Raw genomic sequence first — 12,411 nt, 5'->3', positions numbered from 1 at the left:
CAACCCTAAGTTTGTTGAGATTCTTATTTTATTTCATTAAATTTAAAGAGTTTGAGTTCTTGTTCATTTAATACATAATAATTCATTCGTAATATGTATACGAAACTATAAAAACAAAGAGGATTTTGTTACGGTATTTGTTTGTGGTTGCGTTGGGACTCATGCCAAGATTAATATAATCTACCGTGTCTAAGGAAATTATGAATGAATAAACATCTTGAAATCATTTGCAATGTTTTCAAGAGGATGAAAACATAGGAGTTCTATAGTTTTTTCCATTTCTTCCTTCTCCCAAATCAACATATCATCTTGTTGTGATTCCTTCCTTCCTAAGAAAGGGGGTTTCTACTCTTAAGTAAAAACTCTTGGTGTGAAAATGATGCATGCACATATGTACTCACCCTTCTCAGTGGAAATTTGCATATGACATTCACATTATCATGTACACTTAACAAGCCATCATATTTCTCATGAATGGCCTTATATGTTGAGCATGCAATTAAGTGATATTCATCCTCCATAGGGTTTTCTTTGAGAGTGAAGGCTCATGGGGTTAGTGAGATGCAATTGGATAGGTTTTGGCGTTTTTTTCCTTGTATTGGGGATTGGGGGTTAATATTTGCAATGTAATATTCCAAATTTGACATTTTAGCATCTCATCATCATTTCATCCTAAGTGCCTCTAGTAATCTATCCTCGATGAACACATACTCTATAACATCACATGGGAGTTCTGATAAACTCATCTCTTAAACCATTTCATAATGTCAAACACCCAACCTAATGAGAGAATTTTGCTGTTATTAGTTTTTTGTACTTTACATCATATGTTCCAATCTTTTTTTCCTATTTTAGAGAGAGAGAGAGAGAGAGAGAGGATACAAAATCACAATTCATTGAGGTCGACCCAAAATCACAGATGGGGATTGTTTTCCTATTTTGGCGATATTGTGGATTGCATCATTATTGGATAAGCACAATGCTTTTGTATTTGATAGCAGGCATGGAGCCAAAAGCATATCTACAAAAGTTGAAGGGAATGACAATGTGACAAATTTCTTTATTCGAGGAAGTAGAAATTCTTTGCTCGATGGAGTGGTGGTCTTCTTGTCTATTGGTAGTTCAAAATATACCGCTACCCCTAGAGTGGTGATTGTACTCCATTGTGGTACCCATTATACTCTTTTTCACACACATTTATTAACATAAATGTGTGTTTTAACTTTTCACCAAAAAAATACGAGAGAGGCTACAATCCAAGAGATACATCCCGTGAAAGGAGGTTCATGTCAATAGGGGGAGGGAGATAGATGAGTTTTAATAGTACAACATTTAAGGGAGGCACCTCTCAAAAATGAGAAAACATGAAGCATGGTTAGGGATGGGATGTGGTTCGTGGTTCTCTATGTGTCACTTTGCCCAGAGGGGTGGACATTGGCAACTACAATTGACTGGCAACATGTTCTTGTCCGTTCTCTCTTAGGAAGTTTGTGATGCCGAGCTATGGGCGTAGAAGGGACACAAATCTTTATTGATCAATGCCGACCATGATATGTGGTCATTTTTTACACACAAGCGGGGCTTTAGAAGTGCCTAGGGTAGATAATAACCCATGGGGAGACTAAGTTTTGGTTTCTTTGGCACCATTCTTCATCCCATTCCTATATACAAGTCAGGATACACAACTTATGCATGGCCTACATGCGACCATTGGACAGATACACACCTCTTTACATTACCTCTGAATAGAGACTTTCATGTAGAAGATGTTGATAGCCAATCGTAGTCTATGCCAACTATTATGTGTACCACGGATGTGTAAACTAATATAAATTCTTTTGTTGGACAGAATATGACTAGGATGAGAGTCTGACTAAGTTGTTATAAGTTGAGTGCAAATTATTAAGCAGCCATAAATGCAAGTGAACATGAAAGTACTGAGATTTAATGGTGAAATCATCATTCAATGTTGCAGTTCCATTGTATTTCACCTTTCTCAACCTTTTAAATTACAAGCAAGGGAAAATGAGAGAGTTTTAATGGTGATGAACACATCCATGTATTTACCTTTGTCAACCTATATAAGTTGAATGCAAAGGACAATGTGTGTGTGTGTGCGTGAGAGAGAGAGAGAGAGAGAGAGAGAGAGATTATTTCTAGGGCTTAATTGATGTATCTATGCTCACTTTGTAATTTACTCTTATCTTGTTGAGATGCTTTAAGCTTAAAATTTTCATTTCATTTCTCCACTCATCAACTACTTTCTCATTGCTAAATCCAATGTAACCAACTAAATCCATGGAGTTAGCAAGTGATGAGTATTCTTTGTCTACTTTTTAGAATTAGTGCTTGAATTGTGATATTTTCGATTCGGTCCTATTATATAATCCAATTAAGGGTGCATATGTAAGTCCAATGAGAGTCTAACCAAGTTGAGTGAGTACACGTGATGACCACATGGCATATGAAGAATGCCAACTATGTGAGAGGGACATAGAATTAGAGGACTATTATATTTGTAGATGTAGTGTTTACACTAATATTTGAGTTAGATATCATATGTTAGAGAGGGGTTTTGACCATTACATTGTAACATGCAATTCAAGGACAAAATGTGTTCTTCAAGTTTCAATCTCTAGGGACTTTAGGGACATAGATCAGCTATTGGACAAATATAGGGCACTTCCACACTCCTTGAAAGGACACGAAGGAATCAGCCATAGCTTGGTTTGCCCACAAAGAACATGATCCCACAACTCACAAATAGAGCACAAGAGAAGGCAAATAATGGAAAGAGCCGAATAACTCATAATCCTAAATACCTACACCACATGGGAAAAGAATAGGTCACCTTTTCCACAACCAAATAAGGACAACATTATTTTGGAAGCATGGGATCTCTATGGTGAGATAAGGTTTCTCATTGGGCTTTGGGATGGGTGAACACGATCCATCTTACCTTCTCACAACTTTATCTTTACCAATCGGTATGCTAATTTCCATTTCTTGAACAAGCAAATAAGTTATAACGTGTATCACTATGTTGATCACATTGGGCAATAGGCGTCTCTCGTGGTTTTAATCCACTTTTTCCTTATGGATGAGAATCTAGAGAGAGAGTTGAATCTAGAGAGAGAGAGAGAGAGAGAGAGAGAGAGTCATTGGCTTTATTTTGACTGGCTTTATGGGGAAGTGTGATGCATGTGGACAATGCATGAATTCCTCAAGAAGTTTGGAAGAAATTTCAAAGTAACGGAAATGTGCCCTCTATTTGGCATGTGTGTGGACCATCTAAAAGATTTCATCGAGAAAGTAGTGTAAAGAACCGGAGTATATAGTTCTATGTGACAAAGTGTGTATGCTATGTATATGTGTTTGTGAGAAAGAGATAGATATAGACAAGTCACAATGAGAAAGAAGTAGACATAGACAAGCCACAATACACCATGTGTAAAAATATAAACGGGGGGGGGGGGGGGGGCTTGGATTATAAAGACAAACTCATTAGGTAACAATGTAGTATGATGGGAGATTGGGTGAGATATCTAGAAAGTATATACTTCATTTAATATAAGTTATCTCCCATTAATTAAGTGAACGATTCTCTATTGCATATACGTGCCCCAAGGAGGATGTGTTCACATTAGTATGTGGTCAAGCTTGATAACTCGCCATACACGTTTAGGTCAATTTTGTTATACAATCATTTGTGTGCTTGAGCTTGATATCTCATTAAGTAACATGATGTGAGAAATGTTTAGGCCCAACAATGCACAAACATATGGTTATGCTTATGTTCTATGTAGATAATATGGTGTCCAAGTCTTAGGGTATGTCAACAATCTTTAAGGTTTTCTTCGCATAGTATAGGCTTTCTTGTAGAAGCTTGTTAGTGAATGTAGGAAAAACCAAATACATGAAAAGTAAGACCAAGTAAAAAGATTGTCCATCGAACAATTATGCATTGAGATTCGTATTGAGAAAAATTAGGGTATATGAATACCTTTCAACTTGACAAATCAGCTGAAAAAGCTAGCACATCTTCAAATTGAAATAGTCTTGGTAACCTTTATAAGGTGGAAGACATTTCAATACATTGGTAACCCAAGCCTTGTTATATAGTGTGGAGGTATAGGTAGGATGTATATCTTGGGTTGGAACATACTCAAGATGATGCTCTTTGAATGAGGCTCAAACCCATTATACAAGACATGCATGTGGATAAATAAAAAGATGTGGAGGCACATTGCTTGGGATAAAAGAAATAAACTGCAAAATACAACTAAAAGCAATATTCTCTTTTCTAAATTGGCACAAGCCATACAAATATAATCATAAAAACCTAACATACAAATATAATCATACAAATACAAGCAAGTCTACTTGAAAGACCAATATAATCATAAAAACCTAACATGGCGGGGCAACAACAAATCAATGAAGTGATTTGCGTGGTCTAAACCATATCTTACCCCCATGCCAAATGGGGCAAAGTCATCGCATTAAAAACCGGTAAAATGGTGATAAAGTTATCCTAATTAATGAGGCAAATGAAATCCTCTTGAATCATTTTGTCATGCAAGGATATGTCCCTATTACCTTCCTTAGTCACAATACACTAAAAACATGTTCCATTTGTAATGTGTTCTTAAAGAAACACTTTAAGATAGAGTGAGAAATGAGTCACACAATCATTTTACACATTGTTTAATGTGCCATATACCATCACATTCAAAACGAACTTCAATCAAATTTTGCCATACAATGGACTCAAGGGTGTTTTCTTTTCCGTTCCAATACATAAGTCATGGGGATGTGACTACCTCTTTTGATGGAGAATTGCTATGTTGTGTGTGCTTTAACATATGCAACTTGACCAATCCCAAACTTGAAAGGAGAGCACCAAGAATTGAACATGTGAATGACAAGGTACAATTGACAACATGTCATCATGAGGCTTCAATCCTTGTTTTATGATTCTAGGTACTAACCTTTCCAAGACTAATGTTGTCTATTTCCCAATCCAGAAAAAATATTGTTGAATCTAAAAGCAATGTGATTAACATATGTATCTCATGGGTTGCATGAGGCATATCCTATGTGAGGAACCCCATTTTAAAAGTGTAAAATATTTCCCTACAATGCCACTTTGGGATGAATGCATCTGCATCATTTCCTCAGCCTTCAGGTATGACGATGAGACCCAAACAATTTGCCCAAAGTAGTGGATGGAATGGATCAATCATATTAGAAGCAATCAAATGAAAACTCAACCTTCTCTTGCTTGGGCAAGTGATTGCTCATGATAGAAATTTAATGACACATTCTAGATAATCTTGTAGAGGAAGGACATGAGGATGTTGTAAGGAGCAATAAATTTCAATAACATTGCACTAACATCAGTGAAAATATTGTGACATCTATTAAGGAAATGATTGGAAACATCCAAATATATTATCCCATGACATTGATATGAAATGTTTGTTGTTGAAACACTCTCCACCGCATTTGCGTTTGTCATCTTGCAATTGATAACGAAGACGTGCTTGATGAAGGAACTAAGATTGAAAAACAACTCACTATATGATATGCAATGTTTCCTATTGTCTGAGAGTGTTTCCCATTGTGGACCCAATGAACCACCCTCACACAATCAAATCGCACATTTTATATACATTTTGTGTTGTGACCTGCCATCAGAGTGATGTCGTGAAGAATGCATGAACCATTTTGTTTTCTCCACAACCTACTACAAGAGACTCTCTTGTGACAATTTTATACTTGCCATAAGTTATGTAACAAGACTTCACATTTTGTATGCTAAAACTTGAAATTAAGTATATAGTAATCCAACTTTATGTAATAATAATATGGCAATAACAATAAAATATACAAATATATTGAGACACACACATGCACACATAAATGAATGGTCATAAAATAAAGGTAAATATACGGCTTCATGGGGATTTAAGTGCCTAGCAATATGGTGAATGTTTTCACCATAACATAAGTATTGTAGACCTCCAGTATTCTTAATGGTGTCAATTACAATAGTGAGGAACCAAGGAGCAGATGGGCCATGGTTAACTCTATATGATATTATGTGAGAAGTTCTTTGTTGATGATGTGGCATATTCATGTGAGGTTGACTTGTCGGAAACATGGTCTTGATGAACACATCTATCTCTTTTATCTAGAGTGTCATTTCTCCTTTGCTATTATGGCTATTGATGCCTTACATCACACGTAAGATGGTGAAGAGTTTGGTTTCTACTATTGAAGAGATTGTCGATGCAAGGGTTGATAGAAAAAGGTGAAGGCCTAATGCTTCTAGGTGTGTGGGAGTTATTACACATGTCCTTAGTTGGCAAAGCTTTTTGTCCTATTGACTGCATGGTTAAGAATGAGATAGTTTATTCAATGAGCTTCATAAAGTGAGTTTTGTTTGTTTGAACACATGGACCTTGGGTAGGAGTAAGAAAGATCCCAAAGATTGTCAGAAGTTGTACTGCCCATGCAACTTGAACCAAAACAAGGTAGGAATAATGCTCAATACACATTTGAGTTAACGTTCACATGGCTTAAGAGGAAGATTGTCGTAGAAACATAATTTGAGAAAAGACATGACTATATAGGAACATTGATCTCTAATGTTCTTTCGGAAGGAACGTGAACCAAGAAAAGGTAAGAATATAGGTCAATATCTAGAATAGATTCGACTTGGCAAAAAGTGAATGAATTTGAAGGCATTTGGATTTCTTGCAAACTTGAATGTGCAGCTTTTGGTAGGAGTGTGGTAAGAAAAGGCCTCGACTTTGATCCACATCATGCACCACTTCTTCTCATTATTATGAATTTTAGAGAAAGGTGGATCCCAAAAGACCCTAACATTTCTCATTGTATATTTTTTATGTCTTCCCCAAAGATATTGCCGCATCTTTATGCAAGTCTAGCGAGACAACTCATCTATTGTCCACATTCAGAACTTGGAAATTTGATTTGTTTTCTCAAATCAATGTCATGTTGATGAGGTAAGGGTACCCACATGTTTGACAAAAATGACCCCAACAAAAACATGGTGCATTTATTTCTCTTTGAACCTTCGTTTTGTTTCACTTGAATAAAGATTTAATTAAATCGTGCGGCACATGACAAGGCTTTGGAAGATTATTACACATGCAAAAGGGGTGCCTAGTTCAATAAACTAAATATGAGATGTGTGAATCCGCAAGACACCTTACTCATTTCCAGACTATTACAACATTTTTGTCACACTTGATATTGTCCCTCAAATCTAGCATAGGAGAATGCTAAAAAATATAATACGCACACACACACACACCACTCAACAAGGAAGGTATGTTAGTGATCACTTGATAAATAAACACAATCCAAGAATGACTCTAGCTAAAAGAACATGCAACGATGATCGTGCTCGATGTTCCAAGATCACATCAATGCACAAACTACATTGCACCAACCTCAAAATCTTCAAATGCCTAAAGTGAATATCCAAGGTACATAAGAGCAAATGGTGTTGTGTGGGTGTCTTGAAGTTAGTATGTCATGCATGCACATTTATATGTACAGGTTGTCTATACTTAAGGTGGGCCAAAGGCTACTACCACGGAAGCCCGTAACATTAATACATCATCATCATAACTCTCCTCTCCTTGTTTGGATTGCCTTGGAGGGATTGACACATAATACTAGGGTCGGTTTCAAACATGGTCAGGGCATTCTCTATGGTCGACAATTGCACACATCCCTAATTGATAATTAAAAGTAACATAGAGATCCGGTAATAGTAAGGGTGCTAAGGCTCATTATTTCCACTAAGATGCATTCATTATTCATAGCTTGTAAGATATTTTACATGTGAAATCGTGTATTAGAAGTACGATAAGCATTGTGAGTCGTGACACGATGGATGTATCCTTGGTCACATTGAAAGCAATCCAGTCAAGATATGTATTCAGTGTGTGTACTTCTTGATGGTGCAAGTGGTCAATTTCACACACGACAATAACTTGATGGGTTTTGTCACACATAGGCACATTCCACCTACAAGCACTACACACACACTCACACACACACACACACACACACACACACATTCACTCACTCACACACTTATAAGGTACCCCCAACAAAATCCCTTTCCGAAAGTCTATGAGTGTACCCCAACAAAATCTCTAGCCGAAAGTCCATGAGTGTTCACTATTGAGCAACCCAGTGGTAGGATTTGAGAAACACGTCACTTCCGAAAGTCTTCATTTCTATATGTATGTACACTTCAATAGGAATGAACAAAACCCAAGAGAGGTGTATATAGCAGGCATTCAATTACTTCCATGCTCTCCCCTAGATACAACGCCCTATCTATCTTTGGTGTTGAAGCTAAGGATGATCCCTACACTTTGAAAGCATTTCATTGAAGTAATTTATATCCTAAGGAAACATATCATTGAATTGGTTCTGAGAAAAATCGTCCTTCGATTTGATCGACATGCACATTGCAAGTAATAACACGCACACGCACATTACCAAAATCGAAGTGAAACACGGAATATTGATTTCAATCAACCATGAAATTAGATCAATCAAACACTTCATGGATAGGTTTTTACTCGGTTCTATAGTTACAACTTACAATATATTGGAGAGTTGACCATCATATTATGGAAAACAAAAAAGTTAAAAACTTTAGACCAATCATGACCACCACCTTCCAATACATTTTTTTTGTTGGGTTTGATCTAAGCTTAAGATGTGGGTGGTTTTGATTCATATATTAATTACGGCTATTAGTATATTAATTAGGTTGATTTGTGGGCTTAATTAAGGATTCCTAATCAGGTTTAAGATAATTAAGTGGCACTGTATATATATATATATACACGCTGCCACTTAATTAAGAGAATTAATTAGAGCATTAGTATATTAAATCTAGGTTGATTTATGGACTTAATTAATTATTCCTAATCAGGTTTCAGATAATTGAGTGGCATTGTATATATATATATATATATATATATATATATATACATACATCTCCCATTCTACTCATGACTTCATCTTGATGTTCATTATGTCCTTATTATTGCGATGGTCATCATCATGACATGACCTCATGAAGAAATATTGATCTGTAAGGCTGCCACTCGAGCTCCTGCACAGATAATTAAGATTGATTAAGACACTTGTAGTATTCAATATGATTCGATACATTCCGCTTTAAATAAATAAATGATCCAAATAAACCACATTACAATGTCCTAAATAAGGAATTGGGAACTTATAGCTGATCATTTTGAAGAGAGAAAAGAAGATTAAATTAATTAATTGAGTAAGATTATTGTATGTGAATGAATGAATGAATGAAGAATTGAAATTTCAATAAACTATATCCGGCTTTAGTACCTCAAAGGGCTATCATCAGCAGCTCTGATTAGCTCACCGATGGAAAACCTTCTTGAGCTCGTACCGCAATTGTCATCACCATTAATAACAACGTGATTACGATTACAGACGTCAAATCGCCCATCATTAGTAGCCTTAGAATCCCCAACCACATTGTGATTATAATAATGATCCTTCTTAATTAGCACACTAATCATATTGTGGAAGCCTTTGATGCCCTTGAAAGAGAACCTCTTGCTAGCAGTATTAGTATTATTACAGGCCATGTCATTAATCCCATAAGGCTTGTTACAATCATAACTGTCATTGACAAAATGCTTCATTATGCTGGTATCGTAACGAATTGGCTGTTGATTCTTTACTTGATCTTCAAGGCTGTTTATAATCCCACCACATGATGAGACCCAATTGTGCAGTAAATTACCCAATGAATTGTTGCATAGCTTATTGCATTTCTGTTCAAGGCTGTTTGGGCTCAATGTAACTAAATATTCACCATCACCACTGCTTACAAATTTCTTCTCATCTTGGCTCTCCTGTAGATAGCAATTACCCAAAGTTTTTGCATTATTGTGTTGGCCATTAGCCAGACTTATAGCTGGCTTCGGAGAATTATAATTATAATTACGTGTAGTAGCAGCCGATTGCAGATGATTCATGAGGACTACTCCTCCTCCCTTGCCATTATAAATCATTTCATCTCGATCGTGATCCGACCTCCCATACCTCGACAAATAATTAGAAGAAGACCTGTAGGTTTCATCGATCCGATGATTGCTAATCCTAGATGATGATCCTTGATCAATCATCCGATGATTGCTACTACTAGATGATGCTCCTCCTGTGTTAGAGCAATTTAATGCAGTATTAGGGGTAGAAGATGATGGCATTGCAGTATTAATTTGCCCTAATTTTCTTGATATTACATCGACCTCGTTCGATATTTCATCGGTCCGATTCTCATGTCTTTTAACTGTCGGGCCACGTGGCGATGGCGATGACGGAGATGGCATCATTACATGCCTCGTTGGATCATAATGACGATGATGATGATGATTATTGGAATGATTAAATCCCGTGGCTCTAATCGTTGGATTAATACGCTGATTATTCATACCATTGGCAGCATTAATACACTGACTAATGCTCTCATTACTGGTCATGTTATTCATCCTCAAAATCATCTTGCTATTATCACTACTGCTATTATTGTTGATGAGAGCAGCCAATTCTTCCTCTGTTTGGGTGGCAGCATCACTACTCTTCACCATAATAACTTCAGGATTTGCACCGGAGAGCCTGCGATTCCTCCTCCTCGAGAGATTTAATGGACTATTGATAATATTCGATTTACTTCCGCTACTCAATCGATGATCATCGTCGTAGTCTTCGTCAACCGAATTCTTAATATGATATTTATCCTTACCATTCCTAATGCCATCGCTATATAAACTCCTGTGTTGATGATGGTCCTGACCTAATTCTTGATCTTGATCAACTAATTCTCCATCATCATCATCATCATCATCTTCTTCTTCTTCTTCTTCTGATTTGCTGATACAAGTGTAACTGTGGCTGAGCTTGCATCCTTTGATTATGTATTCACTCTGATTTGCAGCAGGAGGGAAGATTAGGTCGCCATCTCCACACAGATCTTGCCACACATACCCATTCCTGTAGCTTCTGAATTCATCCATGGAAGATTAATTTTAATTCTTGGAGCATTAGACAGGAAAATTTTCATACTTTAATTGAGATGGGGGCGTCCTTCCTTACCTCTTGTAGGACCATGCGAATGCAGCAGGCATGGCTTTGCCCCGAATGCTCATCAGCTTCTTCTTCACATCTGCTCAATAATCAATAATCAATAATCAAAATCTGCAGCCTAGAAATCAAAATCTGTAGCTTAGAGATCAATAATCAATAATCAAAATCTGCAGCCTAGAAATCAAAATCAATAATCAAAATCTGTAGCTTAGAAATCAATAATCAATAATCAAAATCTGCAGCTTAGAAATAAAAAATCACGGAGATTACGGATCACTGCAGAATATATAATATCTGAAATAATTAAAGACCTTGGTTCATTAAACCTTTGGTGGGATGATTAAGGATGTGATTATCATCACACCTGCAGGTTTTGTAAAATGTTTAGATTATATAATTAGAATTCATGATATATATATATATATATATATATATACCTCTAAGAGTGAGGCCGGATTGAGGTGAAGAGAGGGGTACTTCAAGCAAATGAGGCTGCTCAAGCAGACCGCCTCTGCTCAGATAGTAGACGATCCGGACCGTCCGATTCTGATCTGATGCCGGCCACGAGTTCTGAGCCGTCGGATCTTTTGAGGATAAGGAGGAGGACGATGACGACGACAATGAGAATGACGCTTTCTTTACATCAGTCTCCTCTGCATTGGTGGCCATCCCCCCAAAATAATTATGGGCTTCACCGCTCTTTTGATCCCTTAATCCCCAGCGCTAATTGTAATCGAGGCTGATTAATGATCCCGTGATTAGAGCTGAACCGCCCTTAATTACGACTAATCACCTTGTAATTGAACCTATCCCCAGAGCTAAATTGTAATCGAGGCTGATTAATAATCCCGTGATTAGAGCTGAACCGCCCTTAATTACGACTAATCACCTTGTAATTGAACCTAATCCCCAGAGCTAAATTGTAATCGAGGCTGATTAATAATCCCGTGATTAGAGCTGAACCGCCCTTAATTACGACTAATCACCTTGTAATTGAATCTAATCACCTGGTTTTAGTGACCCCCTGATCTTAAGATACTCCAGATTTGGGAATCAACCTTAATGGGAGTGACCAAATTTGGGCAACTTAGGCTGATTAGACTGAGTCCCAAATTTGGGCTAATTACTCTTACAAGAGCCGTCATTAGAGCTATCATGATGATGCATCCGATGGATTAGCGTTATTAGAAGGAATCCTGAATAGAATTAGCCTAATCG

At 36.9% G+C, this 12,411-nt stretch overlaps 1 protein-coding gene across 1 annotated transcript; it reads right to left on the bottom strand.

Annotated features, from left to right (window-relative positions):
• Nucleotides 1-9,046: 9,046 nt before the first annotated feature.
• Nucleotides 9,047-11,873, bottom strand: LOC147863839 (uncharacterized). Its single transcript, XM_087319219.1, has 4 exons — nucleotides 11,631-11,873; nucleotides 11,203-11,272; nucleotides 9,427-11,109; nucleotides 9,047-9,175 (listed from the first exon to the last, which is right to left on the bottom strand). Exons 1-4 carry the CDS (start codon nucleotides 11,860-11,862, stop codon nucleotides 9,070-9,072), a joined length of 2,091 nt encoding a protein of 696 aa, XP_087175345.1. The 5' UTR covers nucleotides 11,863-11,873; the 3' UTR covers nucleotides 9,047-9,069.
• Nucleotides 11,874-12,411: the final 538 nt, after the last annotated feature.

Source organism: Azolla caroliniana, unplaced genomic scaffold, assembly GCF_043228905.1.
Source record: "Azolla caroliniana isolate FFs.n. ecotype wild unplaced genomic scaffold, voAzoCaro1.0.p SCAF_5, whole genome shotgun sequence".
Classification (NCBI taxonomy): Eukaryota; Viridiplantae; Streptophyta; class Polypodiopsida; order Salviniales; family Salviniaceae; genus Azolla; species Azolla caroliniana.
This window is presented reverse-complemented; position numbering and strand designations above follow the sequence as displayed.

What these genes read in the sequence shown, in the direction of transcription:
- LOC147863839 (XM_087319219.1), bottom strand. Translation starts at nt 11,862, where the DNA reads ATGGCCACCAATGCAGAGGAGACTGATGTAAAGAAAGCGTCATTCTCA. An exon ending in ATCCGGCCTCACTCTTAGAG is followed by an intron (nt 11,273 to 11,630) that starts GTATATATATAT and finishes ATTATTGAGCAG; the next exon opens with ATGTGAAGAAGAAGCTGATG. An exon ending in TTCGCATGGTCCTACAAGAG is followed by an intron (nt 11,110 to 11,202) that starts GTAAGGAAGGAC and finishes GGATGAATTCAG; the next exon opens with AAGCTACAGGAATGGGTATG.